Source organism: the organism of the source record quoted next, unplaced genomic scaffold (genome assembly GCF_019419815.1).
Source record: "Pyrus x bretschneideri cultivar Hongxiangsu unplaced genomic scaffold, Pyrus_bretschneideri_v1 Contig25, whole genome shotgun sequence".
Classification (NCBI taxonomy): Eukaryota; Viridiplantae; Streptophyta; class Magnoliopsida; order Rosales; family Rosaceae; genus Pyrus; species Pyrus x bretschneideri.
In genome coordinates this window covers 4,743,982-4,760,400 of record NW_025999557.1, presented here as the reverse complement: position 1 = coordinate 4,760,400, position 16,419 = coordinate 4,743,982, and the positions used below count along the sequence as shown (strand labels likewise).

Below are 16,419 nucleotides of genomic sequence, written 5' to 3'. Positions count from 1 at the left end.
TCGGGCATAGGCATGAGCTAGAGGGAGGTTGGACCTCAAGCACCAAACCTACCAAAATTTATTACAAAGGAAAAGAGAAAAGTACAAAGAAGGGGGACATGCAGCTAAAATTTCGGAGGAAGATTGAAACAACCTATATGAAACGATAGTTAGGCATGTCCAATCAATCACGATGACAGTTTTGTTTGCTTCTTTCTGGTAACGCCTGTTAACAGTGATGTTTTGGTGTGTCACGATGCGAGGGTTAATGCATGTCATGGCTTGTCTTGATACGATAACCTTCGTATCGTGGCACGACGGAACATTGTTGTTTGTCGCGATCGCGAATTGTCGGTGGAATGCATGTCATAACATGCCACGCATTATGTCGACAATTCACGAGTCTTGTTATGGCGTGACACAATGCGGGGGTTAGTGTGTCATGACAAGTCATTACACACCATGCATTTTTCTAACATTTTGCCTATTATTTCAGAATAAATTTTTTTTAAGAAAAAAAAAAGGGGTAAAGTACAAAAAACTACCTCAACTATTGGTGTCACGACATTTTCATACCTCATCTTTTAAAATTAACAATGTCATACCTTATCTTACGAATTTGTGCCAATATTATACCTTCCGTTAGCTTGGCGTGAATTTCTCAGTTAAATGCTGACGTGGCTTGATTCGGTGCCCACTTTCTATTAAAAAAATTAATAAAATATTATTAAAAACTTAAAAAAAATCATTTAATATTTTTAAAAATATTAAAATAATAAAACAAAGTAAAAAAAAAAAAAAAAAAAAAACAAAAAAATCATTTCGTCCCTTTCCCTCACTCCCTCCCCCATCTACCTGCTGCAAGCCTGCAACCCAGAAAACCCTCCCCTATCTACCTGTTGCAAGCTTGCAACCCAGAAAACAAAAGAAGGAAAAATATAAACCTTCATCCCTTCCCACACTCCGCCACCCCTCCCCCCAAAAAAAACCCCGGCGTCCTTATTTCTTCTCCCCCATCCCCCCTCCCCTCTTCTCCCACCCGAGCCCCTACCTGCAACCCAGAAAAAAAAAAAATCCCCCCTCGCGTCCCTATTTCTTCTCCCCCATCCTCCCCACCCTCCTCTTCTCCCCACCCAAGCCCCTACCTGCAACCCAGAAAAAAAAAAAGAAAAAAAATCCTGGTTCGTCTTCCCCTCGCATCCACCCTCTGCACCTACCCCTCAAGGAATCAGCCTGGCGAACGGGATTTGGGTTTTTTTTTTTTTTTCTTCTTCTTCTTCTTCCTCCTCCTTCTTTTTCTTTTTGGGTTGCAGGGGGTTGGATTGTTTTTTGTTTGGGGGGGGGGGGGGGCGAACTGGGTTGGGGTTTATTTTTATTTTTATTTTTTCTTCCTTCTTCTTCTTCGGGGGGTTGGGGGTTAACGGGTTTTCAAATATTTTTATTTATTTTTGGTTGAAAATTACGCAGGGAAGAAGAAGATGGGGAGAGAGAGTCTTCTTCTTCTTCCTCTTCTTCGGGGGGGGGGGGTTGGGGTTAATGGGTTTTCAAAATTTTTTTATTTTTTTATTTTTTTTGGTTGAAAATTACTCGGAAGAAGAAGATGGGGAAAGAGAGAAGGGGGGAGGGGGGTGGACGAGACGAAAGGTTTTGATTTTTTTTTTTTAACTTTTCTTTATTATTTTAATATTTAAAAATATTAAATGATTTTTTTTTTTAGTTTTTTTTTTTATTTTTTTAATAGAAAGTGGGGTCTATATCAAGTCACGTCAGCATTTAACTGACAAATTAACGGCAGGCTAACGGAAGGTATAACATTGGCACAAATTCGTAAGATGAGGTATGACATTGTCAATTTTAAAAGATGAGGTATGAAAGTGTCATGACATCAATAGTTGAGGTAGTTTTTTGTACTTTACCCAAAAAAAAATCTAGGAAATATATGAAGTGTTCTTAACGGTAATAACCTTCGTAAATATGTAGCTCAGATAATGAACATGTTCTTACCGGTAATCATCTGTGTAAATATTCAGCTCAGAATTTGAACGTCTTCTTACCAGTAAGAATCTATGCAAATAAAAGATGCATGTTATGACATGCTAACCCTCACATCGTGACACGCCAAAACATCGTTGTTGGCATACGATGACATGTCATGGCATGCATTTTGCCGACGTTTTGCGCGTTTGGCATGGCTTGTCTTGACACAGTAACCCTCGCATCATGGCATGCCAAAACATCGTTGTTGGCCTCGACGTGACAAACTTTGCGATTTGTCAGCAGAATGCATGTCATGACACGCCATGCATTCTCTCTATAAACCCTAATGCTCTACTTGGTTTCTCATAAAATTTAGGTAATTGAAACTAAGATTTGGAGGGGAGAGAAAGAGCGAGTGGCGGAGCCGGTTTATCGGAGGAGAATTTGGAAAGCCAACAAGTTGTTAAGGTAAAGCTGAGGAAGGTGAACCGCACGCCAAAACATCGTTGTTGGCATGCAATGACATGTCATGGCATGCATTTTGCCGACGTTTTGTGCTCTTAGCATGACTTGTCTTAACATGGTAATCCTCGCATCGTGGCACATCAGACATTGTTGTTGGCCATGACATGACAAGCATCACGAATTGTTGGTATAATGCATGTCATGACACGCCATGCATTCTCTCTATAAACTTTAATGCTCCGCTTGGTTTCTCGGAAAATTTAAGAATTTCAAACTAAGAATTTGGAGAGGAGAGAAAGAGAGGCTTATGTACGTGATCGGCGAGTGGCAGAGCCAGTTTATTGGAGGAGAATTTCGAAAGCAAATGATGTCGTTAAGGTAAAGCTAAGGAAGGTGAACTGCCATGCAGTTTTGTTTTTTCCTTTATGGGTAACGCCTACCAACAATGATATTTTGACGTACCACGATGCGAGGGTTAGCGTGTCAAAGTGTTTGAAAATGCATGTCATGACTTGTCTTGACACGGTAGCCCTCGCATTGTGGCACGCCGGAACATCGATGTTGACCACAACATGACAAGCGTTGCGAAGTGTTGGCAGAATGCAAGTCATGACACATCATGCATTCTATCGACAATTTGCGAGGCTTGTCTCGATTGATGTAGTTTATTTCCCTAAGGCCCTTGAGCTTCCTCATGGCGTTGTGATTAAGTTATTTAAGCAGTTGGCTTCCAAGGTAATCTCATCTTTCAGTCAGTAATTAAACGAACTTTTCGGTTTTCAACAAAAAATCTGGTGGATTCCATAACTTGTTCTTCAAGAGCTTACATCGGTATCCCTTGTTAGCTTCGTGATGCGTCCTAAAAGAAACAAAAACAAAATTACATGAACTTGCCAAGGCCATATCACATCGAAGGATGGAAGTCTAGCATAAGAACTTCAAATATCGTTAGCCCCTCCACCCATTGTCTATATTCGTTTTTAAGAAATAATAACATTCTAACATAGTATCAGAGCAGAGCAACTTATACATCTACGTGTCATGCCCAACAGCCCTACGCACTCCGGCATTTCGCTGAAAAAATTATCCCCGTGTGACGCGCAAAAAGACGACAATACCTTGTCAAGTTTATAACTACTTGTCCTCAAGATTTGCTCACTTTTATCTCTTTGTTAGACACTTCAAATCAACAAAGCCAGTGTCAGTGCAGATCAAAACTTTTACGAGTTCAGAAAAATAAAAAAAAAGATGATGTTACTGGATAAAGATTTACTGGTTTCCATTATTTGATTGTTTCTTGATTACATAGTCCATCTCTTTTAATCGTTTCTCTTTTCCATTTGCACAAGTTCATCGCGACGTTTCGAGTTTGTAAAATTCAGGCAGACATGGCCATCAAAGAGAACGTAGAGAGGGATGTGCAGAAGGAGGAAGCAAGAGAGCCACTCATGAGGGTGGTGGAGAATAAAATGGACGGTGAAGATCGAAGCAGCAGAGGGGATCAATGGATGGTTTATCTCAGCACATTTGTTGCAGTTTGTGGCTCTTTTGAATTTGGATCCTGTGTAAGTGCTTAATTAATAGGGAAATCGACTGAAATGATCGTTTTACAAATATTGACGACATATCGATGAAATACTGAATAGTACTCATTTCAACAATTGGGATTTGTAAGAATTTTTTATCATTTCAGCCATTTTTCCTAATCAGTAGCATTTAGCTCTTCATTGGTGCACAGAAAAATTTGGGATCTTTGGAAGGTAAATTCTGACACTCTTTTGTGGATTCCAGGTTGGTTATTCATCGCCGACTCAATCTGCCATCAGGGAAGATCTCAGTTTAACATTAGCAGAGGTATGGAAAGTGATCATAACATGTAGGAATACAAATACAATGAATGGTTCATGAGTTGAGATTGTTGAAGAAATCGAAAAGCCTTACATCGGAAAGTTGACAAAATAATACAAATACAACAAATAGTTCTACTTCTAATTGTACCTAGATCTTTTGTGCATGATCTATACGCAGTTTTCAGTGTTTGGATCCATATTGACATTCGGCGCAATGATGGGTGCTATCACAATTGGTCCCATAACTGATTTTCTAGGCCGGAAAGGGGTACGAATTTGCAAAACTAACCTGAATACACTTGTTCAGAAACTAGTTCTGTTTCTACTGATATGTTCACTGTAAAATTGTATGCAGGCGTTGAGAGTTTCCTGTGCTTTCTGTGTTGTAGGTTGGCTCGCTATTTACTTCTCGAAGGTTCGTGTCATTTTACCTGCTACGCAAATATTTGTCCTCCGATATTGACCTTAATATATGTTCTTCATCGTATTGTGATTGAAGGGAGTTTTGTCTCTGGAAATTGGGAGACTGGCAAGTGGATATGGAATGGGAGCCTTTTCATACGTGGTGAGCTGTTACTCTCTTCTACATCTTGAGTATTTTCTGAGACCAAAAAATAAATTTAAGTACCATATAGATAATAAGGTACTAACAGAGTTTGATGCAATATTGGGTGGTTGATAATAAGGTACCTGTTTTCGTAGCTGAAATCGCACCCAAACATCTTCGAGGAAGACTAACTGCTGTAAATCAGGTAAAAATGTAACAAGAAATGCAATCCCTGAAGCTAACTAGCGACAATACCGATCTTATTTCAACAACAGAGTAATCGGTTTTGATGATATCTAACTTTGTCTGTTTATCGTTTATTTTTTTCAGTTAATGATCTGCGTTGGAGGGTCCATGTCGTTCATATTTGGGGTAGTAGTAAGTTGGAGGGATTTAGCATTAATCGGTGAATTGCTTAGACACACCGTGCTTAATCAGAAAACCCTGCGTTATCTAATACAGTAGCAGCTGGCTTATTTGTGTGGTGATTGCAGGAATTGTTCCATGTGCTGTGACCATTCTCGGCCTCTTTTTCATTCCTGAGTCTCCAAGATGGTTGGTAAGAAACCGATTTTCTTTTCTCTAATTATTTAGTGGTAACATTCAACCAAATGAAGACGAGGAATGTGACTTCATATTCAATGCAGGCAAAGACAGGACACCAGAAAGATTTCGAAGTTGCACTGCAGAAACTTCGTGGTAAAGATGCTGACATCTCTCACGAAGCAGCAGAAATCCAGGTTCTTTATCTCCTAACCTACATGAAAGTAGCATTCGGAAGATCGCATATATTAAGATAAGAAGTACCTTGACAGGATTATATAGCAACTCTTGAACGGCTCCCAAAAGCTAAATTACTGGATTTTTTTCAAAAGAGATACTTGCGGTCGATCATTGTAAGCTTCTTTTTGTATACTCGGATTTATGTTTTCTTGCCTTTAAGTTTAAGTAACTTTCCTTGACATTGCTTTTTTGTTTGATCAGATTGCGGTTGGGCTGATGGTCTGTCAACAATTGGGGGGAATTAACGGGGTCTGTTTCTACACCAGCAATATTTTTAAGCAAGCAGGTACAAAGGACCTACTTAGAATTCTGACACTACTGTAATCTATGTTTTCAGTATCTATAATTTCACCGTATGCTTCTGTATCTTTCATCTTCTCGAGTGCAAATTGAATGGCTTAAAGCAGATAATCTTGATCTATATGTTATATGGCAGGATTTTCGCCTAGTGTTGGAACCATATCCTTTGCTATCCTTCAGGTTCTAACCTCCTACTGTTACAGTACTTTGAATCTTTTAATTTCTCTCCATTGGAAGCATCTTGAAGCGGTTTTGTTTTACAGGTTGTGGTTACTGGCATTGGTGCATCTGTGATGGATAAAGCCGAAAGAAAGCCTCTAATTCTGGTAAACTAGTGTACAGCTAGTTTTAATTCTAGGAATTTTCTGAGACTAATTCCTATTCATATTCGGAAGGTTAACTCTTCTCGATTTTTCTAGATTTCTGCATCAGGCTTGGTACTCGGATGTCTCCTGACTGCCATTTCATTCTTTCTGAAGGTAACCCTCAACCACTGACCCTAACACCTCCTTTCATCTAGCGATAGTCTGACAAGAAAGCACTTCATGAACCAGGTTCATGACTTGGCACACAAGGCATCTCCCATACTTGCTGTAACCGGCATTCTGGTAAATCTTTAGCCTTATTGAAATACTTCATCCACACAGATCAGTCTTCTTTAGTATCGTGCTTTCGTTTATTGTACTTACGTTCTTTAACAACTAGTTTCCTGATTCAGGTCTATATAGGATCCTTTGCGATAGGAATGGGAGCAGTTCCTTGGGTCATTATGTCTGAGGTATATAAAATTTTCAAGATTTACCCTAATCTATCCATACATTACTGATCATCTCGCTAATCTAAATGAATTTCTGTTGCCGCAGATATTCCCTATAAATATCAAGGGGCAGGCTGGGAGCTTAGCGACGTTGGTGAACTGGTTCGTTGCATGGTTGTGTTCCTACACTTTCAACTATCTTATGAGTTGGAGCTCCTACGGTAACTACATTTTCCTTTGCTACTATGACTCTAGCAAGTTATTTGAACTGATAATTTACGTACGTGTGCGCGATTCTCAGGTACCTTCATTCTGTATGCAGCAATCAACGCTCTGGCCGTAGTGTTTGTGGTTTCGATGGTACCTGAAACGAAGGGGAAAACCCTGGAACAAATCCAAGGAGCCATTAACTAGTAGAGAACAAAAGGAAGGAAACGAAGAGCATTCGTTGCAGTAAATTTCAGTGAAAATTTTGACAAATCAATGCAGCAATTTTGTAGATGAAATCTTCAAAGAAACAAAAAGAATATTGTATCTCTTTTTAAAGATAAATTTCATATCAATCCTTCCTCTCATATTTATCTGTGTGAATAGTGGCAGAGCTAGCTTGGGTTCAAAACTCGGCCGTTTTTGAAACCAATCCTTAGTTAAAATGCAAGTTAATCCTACAAAAAGCACCAGTTATGTGCTCCTTAGTTAAAATGCAAGTTATGTGCTTCTTCCAGGAAGCACTTGTGCTTTTGGAACCTAAAACTATTTTCTCTAAAAGCGTTTTCAGTAATTTAAAACTAAGTCTCAAATGAGCTCTAATTAATTTTAACTCCGTTTTGCACATCGATTATGCCTATACATTCGTAATGACGAGTACCATAATCTTGGAAGACAAGTTTTTCTTTTCTTTTTTGTGGTAAGAGTTCACGAGATTCACTTTCTCTTGGAAATACTCTAAATATTAATCACTTACTAAACGTATGAGATTCGCTTTATCTTGCGTATATGCAATTATTATATATGCCTCACCCTGTTCATTTGGAAGTAGGTCCTCCTTCTGACAGACTAACATCATGTTTTATTTAATGGAAAAGTATAACAAATTGAATTATATGAACTTATGATGGCACAACTTAACAAAGTGTCACTTTAATAGTATTTCAAGTTAATTACACATTTTTCGTCTCTTTTCTCATACGTCACTCTACATGGTCGTGTAATTTCTCTGTCAAAAAAATGAATATAAAGGGAGTTGTCCTCAAATTGCAACATCTGGTAAACTACACGGTCAATTGGTAGAAGCGAAACTACATGACTAAAATGGAACTCGGAGCAAACTACAAGGACCCAAAAAGAAATTTGGCCTTATAATATAAGATGATGCTATCCACACGCCTTTTTTACCTCTCACACACCACTTGTTAATTTCTGTCTTTTAATCTTGTGTAATTCATTCGATCCACGGCTAAAAATTGAGAGGAGTGTGTAAAAGATAAAGGATGTGTGTGGATAGCACCACCCATATAATATTCCTGCCTTGTCAGCTTATACTTGAGTACAAGAATTGCTTACTTTTAAAGCTTTGTTAATTACTAAAAAACAAGAGCATCAGTTAGAGGGAGAGCATCAAAATTTCATAAGTTCAGAAAAAGATAAAAGAGTAAAAAGATGCTTTTGCATATAAATTCACATCCATTTTGTCCAAGAAGATAAAAATTTCATGGTTTCCATTCTTTCACAGTTTCTTGCTCACACAAACCCTGTGTTTGAATCATTTTCTCTTTGCCATTTATACTAGTTCATCGAGACGTTTCGAGTTTATACAATCCAGGGCAGACATGGATGGTGGAATAAGAGAACCACTCATGGCTGATGAAAGCAGAAGAGGGGATCAATGGATGGTTTATCTCAGCACACTTGTTGCTGTCTGTGGCTCTTACGAATTTGGATGCTGTGTAAGTGCTTATTCTGCTTGGAAAAAAAAGTGCTTATTCTGCAGTTTTTTTCCTTCTTTAGCTTGTTATGGATGGTAAATTCTGACAGTAAATCTATGGCTTCCAGGTCGGTTATTCGTCACCAACCCAGTCTGCAATTAGGGAAGATCTTAATTTAACATTAGCAGAGGTATGTATAGCTGATGTGCCATTGCTTTCAGTCTCCAGACGCTGCTCGTGAAGCAGACCTACATAGGGAGAGTGCAGGATGACTTTCTGGAGCGAAAATAGCAGCTCCCTAATGCTTTAGAGTCATCTTGACAACTTCAAAAGCTGAAGTTTCGTCTTCTTCCTTTACATATGTATGCAGTATTCAGTGGTTGGCTCCATTTTGACAATTGGTGCAATGGTAGGAGCTATCACTATTGGGCCTATTGCGGATTTTCTTGGTCGAAAAGGGGTACGAATTGGGGCTTTGGGTTCAGAAATTTTAGCAGGAAATGAATTCTGTTTCGACTGGTATTTGCTGTCTAACAATATCTTCACTGTAAAATTGTATGCAGGCCTTGAGAATGTCTTCTGCTTTCTGTGTTGCAGGTTGGCTTGCTATTTACTTCTCCGAGGTTCATATTACACCTGAAACTTTTCTGTACTTCTACCTACTAAACGAATATTTCCTCGAAGATTTGGCCCTAATTTATGCTTTCCATCTTATTGCTTTTGAAGGGGGTTTTGTCATTGGACATTGGGAGAATGGCAAGTGGATACGGAATGGGAGCCTTTTCGTACTTGGTGAGCTATTACTCTCCTCTATAGCTTGAGTATTTTCTGAGACCGAAAAATTACTTATAAGTACCTTATAGATGATATTTCAAAACATGTTAAGGTACCTGTTTTCATAGCTGAAATCGCACCCAAAAATCTTCGAGGAAGACTGACTGCTGTAAATCAGGTAAACATGTAACAAGAAATGCAATACTTCAAGCTAACGAGAAACAACACCGATTATTCATATCTGACTTCTCTTATTCAATTTTTTTCAGTTAATGATCTGTGTTGGAAGCTCTGTTTCCTTCATAATCGGGGTAGTCGTAAGTTGGAGGGCATTAGCATTAATCGGTGAATTACTTAGACAACTGTATTCTTTAAACTCCATGTTATCTAACACATTAGCACAGGGCTCATTTGTGTTGTGATTTCAGGAATTGTGCCGTGTGCTGTGTCTATTTTCGGTCTTTTTTTCATTCCCGAGTCTCCACGATGGTTGGTAAGAAACTACTTTTATTTTACTTTTTACTAATCATTCAGAGGTAAAATTGAACGAAATGAAGTCATAGAATATGACTTCATGATCAATGCAGGCAAAGACAGGACGCCATAAAGATTTCAAAGCTGCACTACAGAAACTTCGTGGCAAAGACGCTGACATCTCTCACGAAGCAGCAGAAATCCAGGTTCCCATCTCCTAACCTACATGACAGTATCTTAAGAGCATCCGTATGATCGGTTATGTTAAGAAATTCCTTGACAGGATTACATAGCAACTCTTGAACGACTCCCTAAAGCGAAGTTGCTGGATTTGATTCAAACGAGATACTTGCGCTCAGTCCTTGTAAGCTTCTCTCTTCCATTTCTATAGTCGGTTCTATCTTTCTTTGCGTTTGAGTTCGCTTTCCATTTGGTTGTTTCTTTTTTTTATCAGATTGGCATCGGGCTGATGGTCTGCCAACAATTAGGGGGAATTAACGGGGTTGGTTTCTATGTCAGTGATATTTTTGAGCAAGCAGGTTAAAAGGCCATACTTTCGAAAGTACATCTTTGCGTTCTGACACTACTACTACTACTTTATATGTTTTCAATCTACAACACTCAACTTACGTTCAGTCTGTTTTTATCTCCATTAGTGCAAATTGAATCATTTACTTAAGCAAATAATCTTGTCCTACAATTGAAATCTTGATGTTATTGGTCAGGATTCTCGTCCAGCGTTGGGACTATATCCTTTGCTGTTCTTCAGGTTCTCAATTCCTACTGTGACAGCATTCGGAATCTTTTAATTTCTCTCCGTAAGAACTGTCTTGAAGTGGTTCTGTTTTTACAGGTTGTGGTTACTGGTATTAGTGCATCCGTGATGGATAAAGCCGGAAGAAAGCCTCTAATTGTGGTAAGCTAGTGCGTGATTTTAGTTCCACGAATTTTCTGAGACAGATTCCTTTTCCTATCCAATATGTTTTAATTTATTTTTTCTCTCTAGCTCTCTGCATCAGGCTTGGTACTCGGATCTCTCCTGACTGCCATTTCATTCTTTCTCAAGGTAATCCTCAGCCTTCATTGTTCACCCTACCATAGAATGCTCTAGATTTATCCGAAAATAACCTGACAAAGAGTGCACTTTGTGAACCAGGTTCATGACTTGGCACACAAGGCATCTCCCATACTTGCTGTAACCGGCATTCTGGTAAATCTTAAGCCTCGTTGAAATACTTCATCCACACAGATCAGTCTCCTTTAACATCGGGTTTTCGTTTATTGTAATTGCATTCTTTAACAACTAGTTTCCGGATTCAGGTCTATATTGGATCCTTTGGGATAGGAATGGGAGCAGTTCCTTGGGTCATTATGTCTGAGGTAGACATAAAAATCTAAGTTTATCACAAATCTATCCATTAATTACCAATCATCCTGCTAATCTAAACAAATTTACTGTCTGCTGCAGATATTCCCGATAAACATTAAAGGGCAGGCCGGAAGCGTAGCAACACTAGTGAACTGGTTCGGCGCATGGTTGTGTTCCTACACTTTCAACTATCTTATGAGTTGGAGCTCCTACGGTAACTACATTTTTCTTTCTTGTTACACAACAAGAACTAAGGACTAATACTTAAGGTTAAGATTATAAATCTCCCAGAAGTTATAAGATCTGATAACTTACGTGCACGCGATTTTCAGGCACCTTCGTTTTGTATGCCGCAATCAACGCACTGGCCGTAGCTTTCGTGGTTTCGATGGTCCCTGAAACGAAAGGGAAAACCCTGGAACAGATTCAAGGAGCCATTAACAAGTAGAGAACAAAGGGAAGAAAACGAAAAGAAATGAGGAGCATTTGTTTACTGCAGTAATTCTGCGTGAAATTTAGACAAATGAATGCAGAAACTTGGCAGATGAAATCTTTGAAAACCAGAAGAATATTGTGCTGCTATTTTCCCAGATAATAAAACCAATTCGCGACAGAATTAGGTTTTCTTTTGTTGCAAGAAATGTTTGATATTTTATTATTTATTTGCTTCGTTTTGCCTTTTGTTTAACCATTAATGGACCAGAAAATTAATTTTCACCTGTGGGAAAAAGGAGGAAAAGCAAACGGCTTATTTGCGCTTATGCGGAAGTTACCTACAATATCTTAAACCAATCACATCCAGTCATGTGAGAAACTTAAACGTGTGACATCCATGTTATTTTCTCTTGGATCGGGGTCTTTTTTGCATGTTGTTAGTGTTTTAACTTTTAAAAGAAAAGTGAACGACATGTTGATATGTTCAATTTGAATAGAACAATAATATTAAGTGTCCACTGTTCTAAAATTTCTGCCTAATGCTACTTAGGCTCTGTCTAGACGCTAAGTAGGCGACTGGCCACCTCCTTGATTTATTCTTAGGCATTTGAATAAGAAAAGGCGCCCACACCTGGCTAGGCGCCCGCCTAATCCACCTAAACCCGCATAAGTAGTGATTCTCATTTAGATAGAAAATAGATTAACTTTTATTTTGCATTTTAGTTTTTCAATAAATTTTAAGAGACTTGTTGAATATTCGGATGAACACTCATTAAATTTTAAGAGCCCCATGTTTCCAATATGTTTTGATACCTCATAGACTATATATCATTTTATTTGATAATTTATGTATCCAAATAGTATTACATAATAAATTTAATCAAAACATAAAATAAAAAAAACCGCCTAGTCCTCGCGTAGATACCGAGGCCCTAGACCTCTGCCTCCGACCGACTAGCACCTAGCGTTTTTTAAAACTTGCATGTATTCCGTGTTCCGCCTTCGAAAACATTGAAGAAACCGACTGTTTTTTAACATTATCCAACTCTGCCATGCTTATCTGGAAGTGGAAACATGTCTCCTTAATTATTTGCATGCAAACAAATTCAAAACGGTAAAGATTATTATTATCATCGTCGTTTTATTAAAAGGATTAGTGCTGGGATGCACTGCCTTGTCAGCAAATACACAATTAGTAGCAATCTTTTGAGCAAGTCAAGTTTTTAACTAATTGAGCACCAGAATTGCCTACTTTTGAGCTCCTTTGTTCAAACTTATTAAACAGAAACAGAAACAGAAACAATGTCATCAAAGAGGCAGTTTAGATCAAACTTAGAAGCTCGAAAATGATACTTTCGTCGAAAATTTAGAATTTTTTTACATCCCTTCTGACCTCGTTTGAATCTTCCTTCCTTTTGACATTTGTAAAGATTCATAAACATACCGGAGAGTCATATAATCGGGCAGGCATGGCCATTGAAGATCTATCAAAGAATGCTGCACGGGAGGAGATGAGAGAGCCGCTGGTGAGGGCAGTGAAAGCGGCTGATGGAGATGGATCAGGTCATGGAAGCGCCAAAGGCGATCAATGGATGGTTTACCTCAGCACATTTGTTGCAGTCTGCGGCTCTTATGAATTTGGTTGCGGCGTAAGTGCTTAGGATTTATTCAGGTTTTCGTTCCCACAGCAGCGATCTCTGGACAGGCGAGTTGTTTTGGTATTTTGGTTCTGACACTCTCTGTATGACTTCTTCCAGGTTGGTTACTCGTCGCCCACTCAGTCTGGCATCATGAAAGATCTTGGTTTGTCATTAGCAGAGGTATGAATGTGATTAGGATTACACAAAATGCATGCATGTTAATGTAGTGAATGAATGAAAATATGCATTGTGGCAGACTGGCAGTTTCAATCAGATTCATGGCTGTTAAGCCATGCTTTCGATCTCTGAGGCGCTACCAGTAACCATAGGGAGAAGTTTTCGATTCAAGAAAAGATGTAAACATTCTGCATCATAATTTATGGATTTGAAAACTGAAAATCTTACCTTCTTGTGCATCTGTATGCAGTATTCAATGTTTGGCTCCATTTTGACATTCGGTGCAATGATAGGTGCTATCACAATCGGGCCGATCACTGATTTTCTTGGTCGAAAAGGGGTATGAGTTCGAAAATTATGTCGAATATAGACATCACCTAATTCGGTTCACCAATATTCGCCGTCTAACAGTATCAATACTGTAAAATTGTATGCAGGCCTTGAGAATGTCCTGTGTTTTCTGTGTTGCAGGCTGGCTTGCTATTTACTTCTCCAAGGTTCGTACCAATTTTACTGCTGGAATTTCTCTGTGATTTTACCTTCTCATTAAATATTTGACCTTATTCGTGTTCTTTATCATTTTCTGTTGAAGGGGGCTGTGTCTCTGGACATCGGAAGAGTGGCAACTGGGTACGGAAGTGGAGCATTTTCGTACATTGTGAGTCACCACCCTCTTCTGCAATTGAGTATTTTGTACACCAAACTATAACTATTTAAAGATTCAACACATGTTATCAACATAGTCTGATGGAATAATAGGTACCTGTTTTCGTAGCTGAGATTGCGCCCAAAAATCTTCGAGGAAGATTAACTGCTGTAAATCAGGTAAACATGTAATGAGAAATGAATTCCGTGATACCTGCAAGTGTTTTGGACCATAACTAACATTGCCCTATTCGCATTTTATAGTTAATGATTGTTTCTGGAGTGTCCGTTTCCTTCATTATCGGGGTAGTAGTGCATTGGCGGGCTTTAGCACTAATCGGTGAATTTCTAAGACAAAATATGCTTTTAGTTAGAACACCCTATGATATGTAATTAAGTGAGTGCTCACCTGTGCGATGATTGCAGGAATTGTTCCCTGTGCTGTGATCATTTTCGGTCTCTTTTTCATTCCCGAGTCTCCAAGATGGTTGGTAAGAAAGTACTCTTTTGCATTTTCTGTTTATCTGATGGCAACATTCAATAAAAAGAAGACATACATTACAATTTCATCATGGATGCAGGCAAAGACAGGACGCCGGAAAGAGTTTGAATTAGCGCTGCAGAAACTTCGCGGCAAAGACGCTGACATATCTGATGAAGCAGCAGAAATCCAGGTTCTTATTTTTAATACCTGCTCTCCATCTCCTAGACCATAATGACAATATGTTTGAGCATTTCGAAGATCATATATTTAAAGTAATACTGTGTAATACCTTGGCAGGAGTATATCGCAACTCTTGATCGGCTCCCTCAATCCAATTTGCTCGATTTGTTTCAAAGGAGATACTTGCGCTCGGTCATTGTAAGAACTTCTCCCTACACCATGTGTACAGTCAATTTTATTGTTCTTTCCCTCAAGCCAAATTGCTCTATTTGTTTCAGATTGCAGTCGGGTTGATGGTCTGTCAACAATTGGGGGGAATCAACGGGGTCTGTTTCTATGTCAGTGATATATTTGAGCAAGCAGGTATATATATACAACTTCAATATACCTGTCTGTATCCTTTTCATTTTCCAGAGTGCAAACTGAATCACTCACTTAAGAAAGATATTGTTTTCTGCCTCAGGATTTTCTCCAGACATCGGAACTATAACCTATGCCATTCTTCAGGTTCTACATGCTTACTGTGACAACTCTTGGAATATTTCAATTTCTCTCAGTTATAAGCATCTTGATCTGGTTCTGATCTACAGGTTGTAGTAACTGGCCTTGGTGCAGCCGTGATGGATAAAGCGGGAAGAAAACCTCTAATTTTGGTAAGTCAGAGCACAGTTTTAGTTCTTTGAGAATTTTATGAGATAGATTCCTATTCATTCGCGGAAGTTTTAACTTGTCCCCAATTTACTCTAGGCTTCTGCATCCGGGTTGATACTTGGCTGTGTCCTCGTTGCCATTTCATTCTTTCTGAAGGTAATCCTCGAACATTGACCCTAATCTTCGTGTTTAGCTTTATCCAACATAACGATGACAAGAGAGCTCTTTGTTTACCAGGTTCATGAACTGGCACGCGATGCAGCTCCCATATTTGCTGTAGCAGGCATATTGGTAAGTAACTCCTTTATCTCATCCATGCAGATCAGTTTGAAAACTATCTTTTTCATGTATTTTCTTCTCCTTACATTCTTTAGCTAACAGTTAGTTTCTGAATTCAGATCTTTATAGGATCTTTTTCGATAGGGATGGGAGCAGTTCCGTGGGTTATAATGTCGGAGGTATATAAGATTTGCAAGATTTATTCATTTCTCCATCAATCGTTGTCTTGATCAAGTCACCAATCTATAGAAAATTTCTATCCTCTACAGATATTCCCTATAAACATTAAAGGACAGGCCGGAAGCTTAACAACGTTAGTGAACTGGGTTGGTGCATGGCTGTGTTCCTACACTTTCAACTTTCTTATGAGTTGGAACTCATATGGTAAATAGAATTAACATCTTCCGTTCTAATTACGTCGTAAGGAGTAATATTCAGTAAACTTATAAAGCTATCTAAATGTACATGGTAGTTACTAATAAAAGTTATAAAGCAATTTATTAACTTACTTGTGCATGATTTTCAGGTACCTTCATTCTGTATGCAGTGGTCAATGTTCTCGCTGTGTTGTTCGTGATTGCTGTTGTACCTGAAACAAAGGGAAAAACCCTGGAACAAATCCAAGGAGAAATTAACAATTAAAAGGAACCAAAGAAATGAAAGGCAACTGTTGTCCGAAATTCTCATTGAAAATGGACTGCTTTATTTAGATAATTAAATTGATTCAT

At 38.6% G+C, this 16,419-nt stretch overlaps 3 protein-coding genes and 1 long non-coding RNA gene across 10 annotated transcripts; 3 read left to right on the top strand and 1 right to left on the bottom strand.

The window, feature by feature from the left end:
* Nucleotides 1-3,574: 3,574 nt before the first annotated feature.
* LOC125478538 (sugar transporter ERD6-like 7) lies at nucleotides 3,575-7,118 on the top strand. 2 transcript variants are annotated; one of them, XM_048586785.1, is made up of 18 exons: nucleotides 3,575-3,986; nucleotides 4,213-4,275; nucleotides 4,450-4,539; nucleotides 4,627-4,686; nucleotides 4,771-4,836; nucleotides 4,958-5,023; nucleotides 5,149-5,224; nucleotides 5,313-5,377; nucleotides 5,466-5,558; nucleotides 5,634-5,714; nucleotides 5,803-5,887; nucleotides 6,038-6,081; nucleotides 6,165-6,227; nucleotides 6,321-6,380; nucleotides 6,456-6,509; nucleotides 6,620-6,679; nucleotides 6,765-6,879; nucleotides 6,981-7,118. In XM_048586785.1, exons 1-18 carry the CDS (start codon nucleotides 3,810-3,812, stop codon nucleotides 7,070-7,072), a joined length of 1,410 nt encoding a protein of 469 aa, XP_048442742.1. In that variant the 5' UTR covers nucleotides 3,575-3,809; the 3' UTR covers nucleotides 7,073-7,118. The 2 variants fall into 2 exon arrangements, with proteins under 2 accessions (XP_048442742.1, XP_048442741.1); XM_048586784.1 differs by having other exon boundaries at nucleotides 6,960-7,101.
* On the top strand, nucleotides 7,072-11,824 carry LOC125478540 (sugar transporter ERD6-like 7). 3 transcript variants are annotated; one of them, XM_048586790.1, is made up of 19 exons: nucleotides 7,072-7,205; nucleotides 8,448-8,604; nucleotides 8,711-8,773; nucleotides 8,954-9,043; nucleotides 9,147-9,206; nucleotides 9,310-9,375; nucleotides 9,470-9,535; nucleotides 9,627-9,702; nucleotides 9,786-9,850; nucleotides 9,945-10,037; nucleotides 10,115-10,195; nucleotides 10,286-10,370; nucleotides 10,557-10,600; nucleotides 10,685-10,747; nucleotides 10,838-10,897; nucleotides 10,988-11,041; nucleotides 11,152-11,211; nucleotides 11,300-11,414; nucleotides 11,533-11,824. In XM_048586790.1, exons 2-19 carry the CDS (start codon nucleotides 8,488-8,490, stop codon nucleotides 11,646-11,648), a joined length of 1,374 nt encoding a protein of 457 aa, XP_048442747.1. In that variant the 5' UTR covers nucleotides 7,072-7,205; nucleotides 8,448-8,487; the 3' UTR covers nucleotides 11,649-11,824. The 3 variants fall into 3 exon arrangements, with proteins under 3 accessions (XP_048442747.1, XP_048442748.1, XP_048442745.1); XM_048586791.1 differs by having other exon boundaries at nucleotides 7,073-7,205; nucleotides 8,481-8,604; XM_048586788.1 differs by lacking the exon at nucleotides 7,072-7,205 and having other exon boundaries at nucleotides 8,240-8,604.
* Nucleotides 11,825-12,938: 1,114 nt separating this feature from the next.
* Nucleotides 12,939-16,335, bottom strand: LOC125478559. Of its 4 annotated transcripts, none has more exons than XR_007259382.1 (6): nucleotides 16,201-16,335; nucleotides 14,871-14,973; nucleotides 14,507-14,748; nucleotides 14,216-14,266; nucleotides 13,681-14,128; nucleotides 12,939-13,417 (listed from the first exon to the last, which is right to left on the bottom strand). It is a non-coding gene; the product is annotated as an uncharacterized LOC125478559 (long non-coding RNA). The 4 variants fall into 4 exon arrangements; XR_007259381.1 differs by having other exon boundaries at nucleotides 14,507-14,621; XR_007259384.1 differs by having other exon boundaries at nucleotides 14,216-14,263; nucleotides 14,507-14,621.
* On the top strand, nucleotides 13,105-16,357 carry LOC125478558 (sugar transporter ERD6-like 7). Its single transcript, XM_048586828.1, has 18 exons — nucleotides 13,105-13,284; nucleotides 13,393-13,455; nucleotides 13,703-13,792; nucleotides 13,890-13,949; nucleotides 14,045-14,110; nucleotides 14,212-14,277; nucleotides 14,362-14,437; nucleotides 14,524-14,588; nucleotides 14,679-14,771; nucleotides 14,879-14,959; nucleotides 15,040-15,124; nucleotides 15,225-15,268; nucleotides 15,352-15,414; nucleotides 15,509-15,568; nucleotides 15,650-15,703; nucleotides 15,811-15,870; nucleotides 15,961-16,075; nucleotides 16,218-16,357. The coding sequence occupies exons 1-18, from the start codon at nucleotides 13,105-13,107 to the stop codon at nucleotides 16,331-16,333; spliced, it is 1,437 nt and encodes a 478-aa protein (XP_048442785.1). The 3' UTR covers nucleotides 16,334-16,357.
* The last annotated feature ends 62 nt before the right edge of the window (nucleotides 16,358-16,419 follow it).